This window comes from Eubalaena glacialis, chromosome 10 (assembly GCF_028564815.1).
Source record: "Eubalaena glacialis isolate mEubGla1 chromosome 10, mEubGla1.1.hap2.+ XY, whole genome shotgun sequence".
NCBI classification, from domain to species: domain Eukaryota; kingdom Metazoa; phylum Chordata; class Mammalia; order Artiodactyla; family Balaenidae; genus Eubalaena; species Eubalaena glacialis.
This window is the reverse complement of record NC_083725.1, coordinates 9,006,453-9,022,468: the sequence shown is the minus strand read 5'-3', so window position 1 is coordinate 9,022,468 and position 16,016 is coordinate 9,006,453. Positions and strand designations below refer to the sequence as shown.

At 55.0% G+C, this 16,016-nt stretch overlaps 1 protein-coding gene across 2 annotated transcripts; it reads right to left on the bottom strand.

Annotated features, from left to right (window-relative positions):
• Window positions 1–1,006: 1,006 nt before the first annotated feature.
• On the bottom strand, window positions 1,007–14,030 carry ROBO4 (roundabout guidance receptor 4). 2 transcript variants are annotated; one of them, XM_061203242.1, is made up of 19 exons: window positions 13,858–13,941; window positions 13,595–13,752; window positions 13,182–13,511; window positions 12,824–12,981; window positions 12,514–12,634; window positions 12,081–12,208; window positions 11,756–11,984; window positions 11,401–11,513; window positions 10,495–10,663; window positions 10,155–10,340; window positions 9,984–10,026; window positions 7,970–8,106; window positions 7,588–7,851; window positions 3,726–3,833; window positions 3,407–3,545; window positions 3,042–3,269; window positions 2,519–2,877; window positions 1,345–1,551; window positions 1,007–1,198 (listed from the first exon to the last, which is right to left on the bottom strand). In XM_061203242.1, exons 3-19 carry the CDS (start codon window positions 13,504–13,506, stop codon window positions 1,188–1,190), a joined length of 2,925 nt encoding a protein of 974 aa, XP_061059225.1. In that variant the 5' UTR covers window positions 13,507–13,511; window positions 13,595–13,752; window positions 13,858–13,941; the 3' UTR covers window positions 1,007–1,187. The 2 variants fall into 2 exon arrangements, with proteins under 2 accessions (XP_061059225.1, XP_061059224.1); XM_061203241.1 differs by lacking the exon at window positions 13,595–13,752 and having other exon boundaries at window positions 13,858–14,030.
• Window positions 14,031–16,016: the final 1,986 nt, after the last annotated feature.

Below are 16,016 nucleotides of genomic sequence, written 5' to 3'. Positions count from 1 at the left end.
GAGGGCTTTCTCTAGTTGTGGCAAGCGGGGGCCACTCTTCATCGCGGTGCGCGGGCCTCTCACTATCGCGGCCTCTCTTGTTGCGGAGCACAGGCTCCAGACGCGCAGGCTCAGTAGTTGTGGCTCACGGGCCCAGTTGCTCCGCGGCATGTGGGATCTTCCCAGACCAGGGCTCGAACCCGTGTCCCCTGCATTGGCAGGCAGATTCTCAACCACTGCGCCACCAGGGAAGCCCCTACTTTGTCTATTTTAAGAAACCATCTGGGACTGGTCTTTGGGGAGGGCAGCTGGGACGTCTGAAAGCAGGAGTTGTCGTCACAGGACAAGTTGCTAAGACCAGCAGACGCCCCCGAAAATCCCCCACCCCTCCCTTTCCTAGATTCTGCTTAAAGTCTGAAAGATGCAGGTAATTCCCCCCTTCACAACAGAACAGAAAGGAGTGACAGCCAGAGCGTCAATGAACACTGGATCCCTTTCTAACCCAGGAGCCCTCGCCAGGATGGTGCTCCGCCGAGTGAGCTCATAGAACTCACGTCATCGTAGCTTTATGGTATCAAATTCCTTAAGCTTATAGTGACAACAGTGTGAGGAGGGTGTATTTGTCCCACGTTCGTCACTCTTCCTTCATCTTCCTCCCTAGACTCATCCTGAACCCTTTGTCTTGGTGCTGAGATAGGGCCTCACTGCCTCAGTGGAGTCTCTCTTTATGTCCCTTCGTGGTGTGTTTGGGGAGAGAGCTAGGAATGGTCCAGAAAGGGCTGAGAGGGGAGGCCCTGAGATGAGAAGCTCCTTCCTCCACAGCCCTCTCCCGTGAGCCACTGTTGTCCTCCAGGCAGACATTTGGCTCCTCCACTTCCCGTGATCCAAGTGGGTGGGGAGACCAGGATTTAGGGCTGCTTCTTAGGCCCAAATGACCTGGTTGTGGACGTGGATGAAGCAGAGGGAAAAGCAAGGGCTGGGAGTCAGGTGGAGATGATTTTTTCCCCCCGGCGGCTCCAGGTCCACCTTGTTCATATTTTGTTTTGCTTTCATTTGTTTTCACAAGCCGGGACGGAGAACTCTGGAGGCTGGGAGAGGTGGACCCCAACTGCAGGGGAGCACAGGCCAAGACCCACAGTCCACAGCCCAGGCTGGTGGCTGACAGGGGAGAGGGTTCTGATTCTCCTCTTGGCAGTCTCGGGATCAGCTCACGAGGCGTCTGTAGGAGAAGTTGAAGGAGGATGGATTTATCCCCCAGCTCCTTAGCTCTCCTGCCAGACCCCAGGCGCCCTCTTGGACCCCACCCCACTGCCAAGAACCCCTGCAGTCAAGATCGCCACATCAGCCAGCCAGCCAGACACTTACCGCCGGCCTTGGGCGCAGGACAGCTGAGCTGACTTCTCTGGGACGAGATCCGAGAGGTGGGGGGCCAGGGAGGCAGCCCCCTTCCCAGCCACTGGGTGTGGTTTTTCTCCATGTCCTCCAACCAGTCTGACCTCCACTCCCACGGGGGCAGGGAGAGGGCGGAGTTCAGGAAGAGGTCATCCCGGGGCGAGGGAGGTGACAAAGCATCTGTCAGGGAGGGTAGAGGTATCTGTGGAAGGTTGTCCTTCACCCTTATGGACCAGTTTAGGGCAGAAAGCTTGGGGCTGCTTAAGGCCTACACCCAACCCTAGACATAACCCAGCCCCACTCGGTCGATCACCCCCAGTGGCCACATCCACAGGAGCCTCCGCCCCAGGGAAAGGAAGATGTCCGTTGGTTTCTTCAGAGAGAACAGCTTGAACTCTTTCCTCCTAGCCCAGCCCTGGCCGTCTGTCCTAGGTAATCCTTGCTCTCCTATTCGCCACAAGGCTGACTGCTTTTTTTGCGGGGCAAAAGGTAGAGTTAGGGTTCGTAAGATGGGTCTAGGGGATCTAATAGAGTGTCTGAGGAAGGGCACACCAAAGGGCCATGGGGAGCCCTGACTACCTTCTGTTGACTTGGGGATGATGGTCCCACCTGCTAGACACGTGAAACAGGCAGCCCAGTCACTTCCCATCCTGCCACACACAGGACAGGAAGAAGGCCTTGAAAGCACAGGGGGACGTATGACAGAAAACAGAATTTCCCACAGTGGGGACGAATCCGAGTCACTGGGCTGGGGAGCAACCTTTCCTGGAGACCCACATCTGGTAAGAGGGTCCTGGAGGTAGCAGCATGGACTGTACAATTGGCTGCCTCTGGGATTTTAACTTGAACAATTTATCCTTGTTCTGGTAGGTGACCTTGAGCAAGCTAATAAAGCCGTTGGACTTACAGTTTCTTCATTTGGAAAAGAATGACAAAGAATATTCTTCAGAGAGTTGCTGTTAATGCTGAGTGTATGTGAAGCACTTATCATGGTGCCTGGGACATAGTCATCCGTCAATAAAAAACTAGCTGTTTTAGGGATGACGACGACGAAGACGATGCTTAGGATGCTTTGCCTCTTGCTTGGGGAGAAGCTGTGTCCACTCCAGCGGGTGGGGATGAGGAGTAAGACCGCGATCTCACGTACCTGTGAAGACGCAGTCTGCCTCCCTGGGCTCCAGACCAAAGCCAAAGCTGTCCGCAGCCACGGCCAGGGCCCGGGCGAAGTGGGCGTCGGCGAGGAAGGAGCCGTCAGAGGAGCTGACCAGGCTGGCTCTGGCGCTGGGGGCGTTGTCCTCAGAGGCTGAGCCCCAGCCGTTGGCCAAGGAGCCCTCGCTGGGCGTGGGTGTGGGGCAGGGCCGAGGTGGGCACAGCAAGCCCCTCACCTCGGACCCCACCCCTCCTCCAGGCCTGCCCATGTCCGCTAGCTCCGAGGCTGTCGGGACGCTGATGTAGCCATAGGTGATGGGGGGTGAAGGAGTCCTTGGCATTGGAGAGACACTGTTCCTAGGAAGAGGTGAAACGGGGGATGGGACGTGGTCGGGGGTGGGGGGGGCGGGGCGTGGAGTGGCAGAAACAGCCCCATTGAGGAGGGTGGAGGCAGCAGACGTAGGCACGCTCCTGCCTCGCGCTCACATCTGTATCCTTTGGTTGCCCCTCTGGCCACTCACCTGGGGGTCTCCTCACCCTCACTGAGCTCCAGGCACAGCGCCACCTCCTCAGGGGTCAGCACACTGTCCTGATCATCCCCCAGGGACGACAGTGACGAGCTGGACAGGCGACTGGATGCTGGGCTGGGGCCAGAGAGGGAAGAGGCCTGGGGACTGGAGGGGATAGAGGCGGGGACAGGGGCTGCTGGCAGTGGGGGGCAGGAGGGGGCTTGGGGCTCCACCGAGTGCCTGATTGGGGTAAGATGGCAGGATGGTTAGTACCGTCCTCCTGGTCCCTGCCACCCCTCCCCCAGCCCCGTCCACGCTCAGCAGACACCCCACACCCCTAGTGCCCAGCCCTGCTTCCTGACCCCATGCCCTCTTACTGGGTCTGTTGACTCTGAGTGGGGGGTCCACGAGGAGAGAGGGGTGCTGCAGGGCGAGGGTGAGTCACCAGCTCACTGCAGGAGCCGAGGAGCTGTGGTCCCAGGGCCCGCCAGGCAACCAGGGCCCAGGGCACAGCTCCTGGGGAACGACAGGTTGGGCGTGAGAGAGCAGAACCCCCGTCAGCCCCGGGCCCCAGTTTGCCTGTCTACCCAGCCCCTCAGAGTCCTGTCCGCACCCAGCCAGCCTCCTCAGGGACAGGAGAAGCCCCACACCCTGCCTCACCCCCCCCCCACCTGCCTCGCAGCGCCCTCCTCTCACCTGGGCTTTGGGAAAGGTTCTTGGAGCCTCGGTTGCCCAGCTCACAGGCCCAGAGCTCCACGGGGTGGCTGGCCCGGAGCAGCGGGGAGCTGTTGGCCTGGTGCAGCTCTGCAAAGCAAAGAGTCGGTGGCTGGAGGCCAAGCCTGGGTGTGCCTTGCAGACCTCAACCACAGGATCTTCAGCTTGGTCATCCAGTTAAGCTTTAGGGTTCTTGAACCCAGAGGGAAGAGGGAGAGAGAACCTCCCTCCATCCAGGCAGCTGTGATATAATGGAAGGAGCACTAAGCTTGGAGTCAAAACACCTGCACTCATAGCCTGGCTCAGCCACATATTAGCTGTGTGACCTCAGGTAAATCCATTAACCTTCCTGAGCCTGTTTCATTTGTAAACAACCATTGCAAATCATGGTTTGGCCAGTTAACTAAAAACAGATTGGAAAGTTCCTGGCACCTAATAGATATATTAAAAAACAACTTTATTTCTCTTTACTGTACACATTCCAATTTCCTGATCTCTATACCCTCACATTGCTACCTACTCTCATGAATTTTGGCTCCGTGAAGGCAAATACTCCTTCTTTTCTTGGAGAGAATCTGTTAATTTCCACTTCTCACATTGCAAATACCTCACATGGCTCTGGATAGTCTTGCCCTGATAAACCCAAGTGTCTCTCACTTGGAGAGATGGGTTGGGCTGTCAAGTTGAGCTGAATGAGGAAGACAAAACCAGGGAGCTCCAGACCATGTCAGGTGTGAAGGGAGAGAGTCAGCTGATGGGAAGAGGAACTTTAAAACAGGAAGATGTGTTGGTCTCACCCAAGGAGGCAATGCCCTGCCTGTGGATATTCAATATGTGTTGAATGAATGAGTGAATGGATGGATGATATCAGAGATGCAGGTTTAAACACAAGGTGAGACGAATCATGTACAAGATGGCAGCTATCATCAGGCCCATGTGGCCACTTAGGAGACAGGGCTCTGAGTGAAGTGTGACAATACAGAAGACCCGGCTGTGTGCAATGACTTGGTCAGGCCAAAACCAAAATGGATCTCAGTTTAAACCAGAGAGGAGCAGAATAATAAAGGGAAAAGGATTTTCCCAAGACCAGGAACAGGAGAACATCGAGCAAAGGAGAAAAGAAACAGCCTTCAGGTCAGTGTCACATGATCAGAAGCCCAGTTAGGAAAGGGGACCGGAGACCAGGCAGGACTCTCAAGACAGAACTGTCTAGTCAGTCTGATTTCAAAGATCTGGGGCAGTTCAAAGCAGGGACAAGGCATTCATCAAGAATCCATCTGGACCCTAGGAATCCATGTACAGTAGCCAGACATTCTGAGCCACTGGGATGAAAAGCCACACAATGGCTAGACTTCCTCCATCAAAGTTTCCTTTTGTACTTTGGCTGGTTTGGTTTTTACTCATTTCCTTTAATTGTCATATGACCCAGGGAGTCCTGGAGGCCAACTTTGGGTGCTCCAAACATGCTCTCATCACCTTTGTCTTGTTTTGTGCCTGGCTTCTTGACTAAGCTCAGAAATGGGGGCACCTGTTGTTTATGTTGGTTTGTGTGGAAAGGGAAGGAAAAAGGCCATACTCATCCCTGCTCCTATCATTTCCTCTAAAGGATTCTGGTAACAAAACAACCCTCCTTCCACCTTGCTTGGAATTACTTGAATTTAGTTTCAATATTATTTGAATTAAACTATACAGTAAACATGTTATCAGGGTTAGGTGGAATCTTGTTGAGCACACCTGAATTGCGATAAATATTTGTTTGAATTAATTATTTAATGAGGCTATTCAATGTATTGATGATATGTATCAGCAAAGTGAACTGAGAATAAGATATAATGGATTAGACACGGGAGACAGCAGTTGTGAGATTATTAGTCACAGAGGAAAAAACCCAACTAAGGTCAGATAATAAGAAAAAGGGGACTTCCCTGGTGGCACAGTGGTTGAGAATCCACCTGCCAATGCAGGGGACACAGGTTCGATCCCTGGTCTGGGAAGATCCCACATGTCGCAGAGCAACTAAGCCTGTGCGCCACAACTACTGAGCCTGCGCTCTAGAGCCCGTGAGTCACAACTACTGAGCCCGCGTGCCACAACTACTGAAGCCCGTGAGCCTAGAGCCTGTGCTCCGTGACAAGAGAAGCCATCGCAATGAGAAGCCTGCGCACCGCAACGAAGAGTAACCCCCGCTTGCTGCAAGTAGAGAAAGCCTGGGCGCAGCAATGAAGACCCAACTCAGCCACAAACAAATAAATAAATAAATAGATTTATTAAAAAAGAAAAGAAAAGAAAAGAAAAAAGAATAAGCAAGCCAACGGGGTAGAGGACACTGAGAGAGCCTGCCAGTTTTAGAAGGCAAGGAAGCAGTCTTTCGGACTAGCTGACAGCAGTAGAGCAGCTCCATGCCTCTGAGATCTTGCTGCCGCTGCAAAGAGCCAGAGGTAGGCCGAGTGTCCACCAGCCCAGGGGAGTCGCTGTTCTCAGCCCATCCTGGGCAGTGGTGGGGTGGGGCCGGGTGAGGAGAAAAGGGGTGCAGTGAGGACCTGAATCTCTGAGTGAGGTTAGGAAGCTTCATCTCAGAATTGGAACCTTCTTAAGAATTGAGTGTAGAAAATTGTTCACCTTTTGTGGGGTAGTATTAATGTTCTCAGACAAGGTATACATTATATTCAAATTAGTGTGGTTATCCATGGAAAAGCTAGTTTTTAAATGAGACTTCTGCAACCTCTTTTTAGCTGGTATTTCATTATCACAGATGATTTCTAATGCAATAGCTCTGAGGCAAAGCTGGAAAGGATGCCAGCTTGGCTAATATTTAGAGTCATAAAATTCTGGATATTGGACAAGCTCTTAATTACTCTGAATCCATCTTTGTCTTAATAAAAGTTGGATTATATCCACTTAACAAAACTGGCTGTTGAACATTTGTAAATCTTACTAATCAGTACCGGAGGCTCAGGAAGACAGCAGAGAGAGTGCAGACAATGTTCAGAAACAGAAGAAAAGAGTCAGCGAGAGAATAGAATTTCCCAAGGGTGCTCCCAGAGAGATTCAGAGTAGCCTTTGGAAGCAGACCATTCTGGCTTCAGATTTGAGATCTGCAGCTTATGGACACGGAGTTTTGAACAAGTTACCCAATTCTGATCCTCTTTCCCAATCTTGTAAAATTAGAGAAATAGCACCTAGCCAATATGTTGTGAGGATTAAATGAAATAACAAATATAAGTAAAGCACCTCACATAGAGTAGTGGCTAAAGAAAGAGAGACTATAATTACTTCTCTCTAGAAAGTCAAAGCAGGTAGCGAGAAGTCAGGAGAAAAATCTGGACAGAAAGGAAATACTCATTCTCTGGGAAGCCAGTTGGAGGTGGCTACCTGGGCAGACCCATATATCGTGCACGTACATAGTACGTATGGACACAGTGCATAGTAGAGAGGTCATGAGTGCCTGAGGCTTCGGGCTAGCACTGGTGACACCCCTCCAGGTTCTAGAATTATCTGTGCGCTGGTCAGGCACTTTCATGAGACTTTGAGCTCGTAGAGAGCAAGGATTATATCTGGTGTCTCTGTGTCCCCCGTCTGGCATACAGTGGTGCTTATTAAATGTTTGCTGAGTTGAGCTGGCTGCAGAAACAAGGCTCACTGCTGGTGTGGCAAAACCCAAGCAAGAGCACGGTGTAAAGAAAAGCTAAGGCCAGCACACTCCGGGCTGGGTGCGTGGCGATAGGCGTCCATCAGGACAGGCTGTGAGTGGGGTGCGGCTCACACCCGGCGTCGAGGCCACCCCATGCTCTCTCCTGTCCCCCCTACCACCCGATTCAGGCCGTGTCCATCCTCCCATCCTTACCCTGCTTTTTTTTGGCCTTCCAAGCCTCTGCAGGGGCCAGAGACAAGCGCGGAGAAGAGAGGCCCCTGCGGCCGCAGAGGCTGTCTGAACTGGGCCAGGGACTGGAGGCCCTGGCCAGCTGGGGTGTGAGCCGCCTGGCAGCTGGGGCCTGGGGACTTGGCCGGGCTGGGGGGCTGGAAGGCAGCTCATTGATGAGGGAGCCATAAAAGGTGCTGGTGTCGGGAAGCAGGGGCACACCGGGGCTTCGGGGATCCCAGGAGATCACTGCAATAAAAACGACAGGAGGAATTATGGTGAGCGCATCCCACCCATGCCCCCCTTCTCCAGCCCTGGGACCCCTGCTCCACTGCCAGGCCCACCCCACCCCTCGGGGCACGCTCACAGGAGCGACGACCGTCTAGTGGGTCCCGGGGGTCCACTCCCAGTCGGCTGCTGAGACTGCTGCTGCTGCTGAGGTCCCGAGAGCCAGAGGCGGAGCGCCAAGTGTCTGCCAGCCACGGGGAGTCACTGTGGTCCGTCCTGGGCAATGGAGGGTGGGGTGGAGGGAGAACAAGATTGGCCAAGACCTCCAGCTCAGCGGGCAGCAGAAGGCGTGGGGTGTTATTCTCACTACTTTTCAGCCCCTCACAGTCTCCTTCAGATCTCCGATCTGCTGCCCCAAACTCAGCGCTGCTTTCTTATCCTGGGATCAGGGGAAGTCCGAGTTGCCCAGAGCTAGGAGGTATCAAAGAGAGATAGCTATGGGCTGAGACAAAAAGAACACAGACCTGGAGCCAGATCTGCTGCAGCCTAGCTGTGCAACCCTGGGCCACTCAGTCTATTAGCCTCTCTAAGCCCCAGTTTCTCCATCTGTAAAATGGCAACACTAAGGCCTTCCTTACAAGGCTGATGCTGAAAGTTGAGATGAAGAAATGTGAGATCACTCAGCCAGCAGAACAGGAGTTTGCTACTTGAATGTTGGCTTCTCTACCTCTAGCCTGCTTCCCTTTGAATGGGACACTATGCGACAGGGATCAGACCAAAGCACTTTTCTGCCTAAAACCTTCAGTGGCTCCCCATTTACCAAGATAGAGCCCACCTGCCCAGCATGGCTAACAGGGCCCTCGTTGGTCTGGCTTCCAGCTCCTCAGTCTTATCCTTTTGCTCTGACCCATCCCACACAGTATGCCCCAGCCAGACCAAAAGGCTTGTCTTTCCCTATGAACGCAACAGGCTATTTCTTGCTGTTCCCTTTGCCCTTCCCCTTCTAACTGTCAGGGTAAATGTGAAATCTTCTTCCTCCCATAGTTCCCCCCCCAGCCCCTTCCTGGTACTTGTACATGTTTCTGCACTCCCAACTCTGGATTGCATTTATGCTTGCGTGGCTGTCTCTGCTAGACGGAAGCTGTTCTAAAGGAATGAATGAACAAAGTGATCAGAGTGGAATCTCCCTCAAGGAGAAGGGATGAAGTCCCAGGGGAGCCAGAGAAAGTTCGGGGCAGAGCAGACTAAGCCCAGGAGGTAGCTGGAAGGGAAAGACCAGTGAGCACAGAACAACGCAGGAACACAGCACCAGCCAGCACAGAACCTTGCTCTGGGCCGAGAAACTGACAGCAAAATGGTAGAGCTGGATGTGTCTCACACATAGTAGGTGCTTGATAAATTCCTGTTGAAAGATGCAGACCTGGAATGTGAAATCTCCCAGAGGAGATCTAATGAGATAAAGAACAGGAGAAGGTGGGCAGAGATGAAATGGTTATTTAGTGTAAAATTCAGCCAGTAGGAGAAAAAAGGATGTTTTCTTTTTTAGTGTCGTGTCTCATAATGGGAGACTTGCTCTGGCAGCCAAACGCGCTTGGAGCAGATGTACCTGCAGGCGGGCTCGGTTGCTGAGAACAAGGAGTAAGAATCCATCATGCAAGGGCAGAGCGCCCTCTGCTGGAACTGCGGGTGGATTATTGCGAAGGAAAGATGCCTCCGTGGGTAGGTGATTTCCTGTACCCAAAGGGACTACTAGGTAGATGCTGAGTGTACAGAGCAAATTAGAAATCAGACTGGTCCTCCTGTGCTAGTTATTCTCCACCTAGCAGAACGAGTCAGCAGGAGAGTGCAGCAAGTATTCATGAGAGCTTGGTAACAAGAGGATTAGGAATTCAGAAGGCAGCTACTAGCTGTGTAGCCTTGGGCAGTCACTTGAGTCGTGAGTCTTCAGTTTACTCACCTTGTCAAGTGGTGTGATTGGAACATTAATGAAAGAGAAATTAATTATCACTTGAAGTTCAAGGGAAATTCAGGTACTAGGATGCCAACCTGCCTGGCAGTAGGGGAGACTAGTACTCTGGCCAGTTCTCCATCCCAGCTCCACTGTCCCTCGGCCCCTCTGCCCCTCCCTCGCCTCAGGCCCTTTCGTCTCTCACCTGTGTTTTAGGATGGCGTCCTCACTGGTATGTCTGTACAGACCTGGGAGAGGGCAGGAGGAAGGGTCAGCCCAGAGTCTCCAGCACCTGGCTAGCGGTCTAAACCCCTGTAGCGTTCTGGCTGGACCCAGGGAAGGCCTGATCACCTGGGAGTCCACTTCACCTTCTCACCTGGGCCCAGGTGCACCCCAGCTCGGCGCCGGCGGTGGATGCACACGGCGGTGCCCAGCAGCAGCAGCCAGAGCACAACACCCCCGCTGGCAATGACCTCTGGCCGCCTCAAGGCCGCCCTCAGCTGCTCCAGGGTCCACGGGCCGTGCGCACTGGGTTCCTGGGCAGCTTGCTCCACGGCCTGCTCTGTATGGGAACTTGAGCTCAGTGGGGAGGGGGCGGCCGAGGCAGTGAGGGTGGGGCAGACGAGGGGGAGGAGCCGGAAGCGTGAGCGGGGAGAGAGGAAGGCGGAGATGGGGCCTGAATGGGTCTGGGTGGGGCCGGTGGGCACTGTCCTCACCTAAAAGGAGGCAGACAGGGCTGCTCGGCTGCCCAGCCCCAGCCCCAGTGACTGCGGCCACTTGTACGCAGTAGGAACCTGGCATGCGGGTGGCGATCTCCAGCCGGGTCTGCTCGCCCACCACCGTCCAGTTGGCCGGGGGCAACGAGGTGTTGCCCAAGCTCCAGACCTGAGACGCAAACAGAGGGGAGCTCGCCCCCTGGCACCATCCCAGCAGCTCAGCCCTTCCTCTTGCGGATCAGACTCCGGGCGTGTGGCCGCCCTGTCCTGCCGTTCACCTGGGGACGCCCCTCGCATGCACCCACACGGCCTATTTCCTCCTCCCCCTACAGCGTGGGAGAGACTTCTCTCTAGACCGACAGACGAGGGACAAAAGTAATCTGCCGAAATAGGCTTTAGACCCGTGGTTCACAAACGTCAGCGTGCTTCAGGATCACTTGGAGGATTTGTTAAAATCCGGATTGCTGGGTCCATCCCCGACTTTCTGATTCACGAAGCCTGGCAAAGGACCTAAGGATTTGCGTTCTAACAAGTTCTCAGGTGATGCTGACGTTGGCTGGTCCAGGAACCGCCCTCTGACACCACTGCCTTAGAAGCTGGGAGTCAGACACGGCCTGGTTTGACTCCTGTTCTGTTTCCCGCACCTGTGACCTTAGCCTCACTTTCCATGTCTGTAAATTGGGGACAATGACCCAGGGTGGGCTATGAGATGAAATGAGATTGTGTAAGTAAGTGCTCGGCAGCGTCTAGCAGACAGTAGGGTCCTTGCCCAACAACAGTAAGTTTCCCTTGCTTCTCTGCCCAAGTACCATTTCTTAGTGCCCAGAGCAAGTGTCTTACAGGACGCCAGGGAAGAGGGATCTCCTGGCACCACTAGGAGGGGGTGTGTCAGTTTGTGGAGGGTACCTGGTAGCCACGGATGATGCCATTGTGCTTTTCAGCAGGTGGTGGGACCCAGCTCACGAGGACACTGCCGTTGCCAGGTTTTAGGGTCACCTCCTGGGGAGGGGCACTGGGCACTGGGGAGGAGGGAGGGAGAGAGGCTGTAAGGGATGCTGAGGGAGAAGGCTCTAGGGAAAAGAGCTGGAATGGGACACAGGGTCAGAGCCATACTGATGAGACTAAGAGCCTTTCTCAGCTCTGCTTGCTGAGCCAGGGCAGGAGGGAGCCCGGGGGTGGGACCCACCATCCCCCCGGCTGGAGTGGGACAAAAAGGGGCTGGGGGTATATTGTTGGGTTTTGGGAGGCATCTGTCCCTGACCTTGTTCAGGCAGCCTCAGGAGCAGCACATTGCTGTCGGGCCCTTGAGCCCGCCCGGAGGATGGTCTCACTTTGAACTCGTAGTCTTGGCCCCAGCGGAGGCCCTCAAGCTCTGCGCTGTGCCAGCCAGCCAGCAGGGCCTCTGCCCACGGGGCTCCCTGGCCTCCGGGGGCAGCCTGGGTCCTGAACAGGGCCGTGTAGGACTGAGCAGGTGCAGCAGGGCCGCTCACCTGGGAAAGAGTCCAGAGGGAGAGGAGGGCTCAGGGCTCTCGTGACCAGCCATTTCTGGAGCTGTCACGGGCTCCAGCCCAGGTCCTGGGGCTCACCTTCCAGCTGAGCCACACAGCAGGACCAGGCTTGGTGCCCTTCGCAGGGTCTGGGTTCAGCAGGGTCACGTTTTCCAGCTGAATGCGCACAGCCAGAAGCTCCAGGGGCTCCTCGTAGTCCTGGGGCTCTGTGGGGAGCACAGGGCTGGGGTGGGGCCCATAGGCCAGAACGGAGGAACTGAGGAGTGAACATCCCTCGGCCACAGAGGGGCCAGAACTCGCAGCTCGCCCAGGTTGAGAGCACTCCGATTTCTATTCTAGGACGGGGGAACCACCCCTAAATGGGGTCCCCGCCGCTCTGACCCTGATCCCGGGTTCCGCTCCCACATCCCCTAACCCCAGCCAAAAGCAGACCACACCACCCTAACTGGAGCCCCCGACCTTGGCCCTGACCGCCCTCCCCTTACTTTGGCCCTGACCGCCCTCCCCTTACCTTGGACAGACACCCTGGCTGCCCGGCTCTCCCGTCGTCCTGCACTGTTGGTGGCCACGCACATATAGGTCCCTGCGTCACTCTTCTCTGCTCTTGCCATCAGCAGGGAACCTCTGGACACCTGTCAGGACCAGGTGCATTGTGAAGTCTCCCCTGCGGGGAGGGCCTCTGAGTGGGGAGGGAAGTCTAAGGCCTCACCGCCTCCCCTTCCTCAAATTCTGCAGGGGACATTGGGCCAGGGGGCGGGTCAGTCCCTCCGGTGTGCACAGTTGTGGCCAGGACAGGGTGAGGTGAAGGGGGTTACACTCACCGAGTGCCGCCCTGGCTGCAGGGCCAGGGGTTTCCCATCCTTCCACCATGAGACTGTGGGCTCTGGGTGGCCCCAGGGCGGCCCACACTGCAGAATCACCTGCTCGCCCACCGTGGCCACCGCATCCCGAGGCTGGACCTGGAAATCTTCCCGAAGGACTGTGGGGAAGAGGGAGGGTCGCAGAGAGTGGGACCCAGTCCCCACATCCAGGTCCCGCCTTGGCGTCTCCCAGCGTTCTGCATTACCTACCTTTCCGCTGCCTTGAGCTCACTCTTCAGAGCCCCACCTCTCAGGTCTCCCATCTAGGATCACCCCCAACCCAGGTCTCCACTCCCAAGTCTCCCCGCCCAGGCCTCACCAGCCACAGACAGCCGAGCGCCCCGGCTGACTGCCGTGCCCAGCCGGTTGCTGGCCTCACACGTGTAGACACCCAGGTCTGTGGACAGGGCCTGGTTATCGTGGGCACGTCCCCGGGGAGGGGGCCGCAGCAGCAGGAGGGTTCCGTCAGGTAGGAGGTGGTGAATGTCTGGGGGCACCATGCTCAGGGGATGCCCATTCAGCAGCCAGCGGATGGTGGGAGGCGGCTGGCCTGAGGCCTGGCAGCTCATCTTGGCCGGGCCAGGGCCCTGGAGCAGCTGGTCCTCGGGGTGGACGAGGATCTGGGGTGGGGAGTCCTGAGCCATGCCTCCTGGGAGAGAAAAGGAGGTGGAGCCCAGTCTGACTACAAATAGGGCCCCCAAATCCCTGCACGCCTCATCTTCCACCTCTTGCCTGAAGATCAGTTCCCCAATAACATGCTAGCTGGGAGGGGAGAAGGCCAGCATGCGCGCGGGGCACCCAGGTGAGGGCCAGTGGAGCTCTCAGTCTGTCTGCCTCACACTCAACATCACCATCATCATCATCACCACCGTCGTCTCTGGTACCCCCCACTGCAAAAGGGAAGCAAAGGAGCAAGGGGTTCTCCTCCCTGCCTCGGCCAGGCCTCAGATCAACGGAGCGGAGCGTGGGCTAGGAGAAGGGAGGGCCACACTCACCCGTGACGAGCAGAAACAGGAGAGGCAGGGGCTGCCGGGCCCCAAGGAGGCCTACTCCTCCAGAGCCCATGGCTGCCCTCAGGCCTCTGTCCTTGTCCGTAGCACTTTGTCCCACTGGTCTGAGCTCACAGCGGAGGGAAGGAGGGGCGGGCGCGGTGGTGGTGGTGGTGGTTGTTTGTGACCGAGACTCTGCCCCAGGAGGGAAGCGGCTTTGAGGAAACCGATGCTTCCTGCCTGGCCCTCAGTGCCTTGGAGAACTGGGAGGAGACCAGAGGAGAGAAAGTCTCTGACCTTGATCCTTTAGTCATAACCTCTGACTCCAAGCCCCGCCCTAGGGTTTATCTTGTGATCTAGTCTAGGATTTCTTAGAGGTAATCCGCAGCCTAACCATTAACTCCAACCACTGTTTTGATCTTTTACCCCAAGCCTCTATTGAACCCTTGAATCCCAATCCCAATCCCTTGGCTTCCAAGCGACCCCCTGCTAGAGTGGCATGAAAACCCAGAGGTGGAATGTCAGGGCACAGCATTCTGAAGCTGAGGGTAGAGGAAGGCAGGCCCCGGAAGCCGAGTGTGGGGAGCAAGAGTGTCTTGTCATGCCCTGGCCCGTTTCCCGGGGAGAGGTCAGGGTGGTAGGTCAGAAGACAGAGAAGATCACAGGCTCTTGGACAGTCTGGGAGACGCCCACTCTGTGCGCCTAGTCAGCCCAGAGACAGATGAGATAAGCTTCTGGGAGACCTCAGGCAAGTGACTTAACCCCTGAAAGTCAGTTTCCTTATTTGTAAAGTGAGAATAATAATAATAATAATAATAATAATGATAATAATAATAATAATGATAATAATAATAGTTCCTACCTTGAGAGCTGGAGTAAGAGTGAGAGGAGATAAAGCATAAAATCACCTAGCACAGTGCCTAATGCATTGTAAGTGATCAGTAAAGCTTAGCCAATATTGTGATATATTTATTTTTATGCACATCCCGTCACTGAAACTATTTGAGCATCCTTGGCAGGGATATTTCTCAGGCCCTGGAAAGGTGGTTGGAGTACATGACCTTTAAGAGTTTTTCCAGCCCTGAAACCTCGTGTCTAGAGCAGACAGGACTGTAGCTTGTGAGCCTGCAATGTCAGTGCTCACCCCGCTGCTCCCCACCCCCTGCCTACAGAGATGCTGCTCTCCCCTCTCAGAGCCCAGCTCCTGTGTACAGGTCTCTTCCTTCCAAATCTGGAATCTCAGACATTTCCTGGAACTGTTCCCGGAAGGCCAAGGCCAGGCTCTGGAGGCTCAGCGGAAGAATGTCCAGCCTTTGTTCCCCATTGTTCCTGGCCAGCTCCTTTGTGGGGCCCCTAACCCAGCCGACTCCCTCCCTTCCTCCCCCTTCTCAGCCTGGCCTCGGTCAGTGCCAGCTGCAGCCACGGCCCTCACAGCCTATCGAGAGGAAGGCCTCCTTCACTCTTTCTTCTCTTTCCCCTCAAATGCAGACCAAGACTGATTAAGACAATTAGAGCAAGAGAACACTGTGGTCTCTCCAAACTGGGCATTTCCAAGGGGTAAAAAATAGAGTTAAAGTAACAGAGTGACAGAGCTGGAAGAATAGGAATTGGGGTCAGAGAATAGAGCTTGGTATTTCAGAAGTGGAGGAACTAAGAGCAGTGACAAACTCCATGGCGCGTGCCTGGGCGTGTGTGTGCCAGGCATAGCGGAGTAGAATTTATGGGGTCAGGGATCTGTGGGGACAGAGTGATGAAGGAGGTATTCACACGGACACTGAAGTCAGCCAAGGATGAACAAGAAAGGATGTGGTGGGACAGATGGATTTACTGCACATCTAGCCAATTTGGGATTTCCCAGGTCCAGAGCCCCCCAGGCCTGTCTGACCCAGTGACTACCTGCTCCCCAGGAATGTTGCTGTTAGCAGTCCTCTTTAGTCTCTTCTGCTTATACATTGGACTTGGGGAGACTAAACAAGTTCTCTGCTAATTATTTGATGGCAGCTTGCTTTGACTCAAATCTCTATAATCCAGAAAGATGGTATAAATTTCCCTTGGGGGGTAAGAGGGCAAGTCTCAAAGGAATTCAGATTCATGACTAGCGCTGTCCTCCGCTGAGGAGGAACGGGCAGGTGACTCAGCGAGGAGAGGCGCCGCCAGTGCTGTAC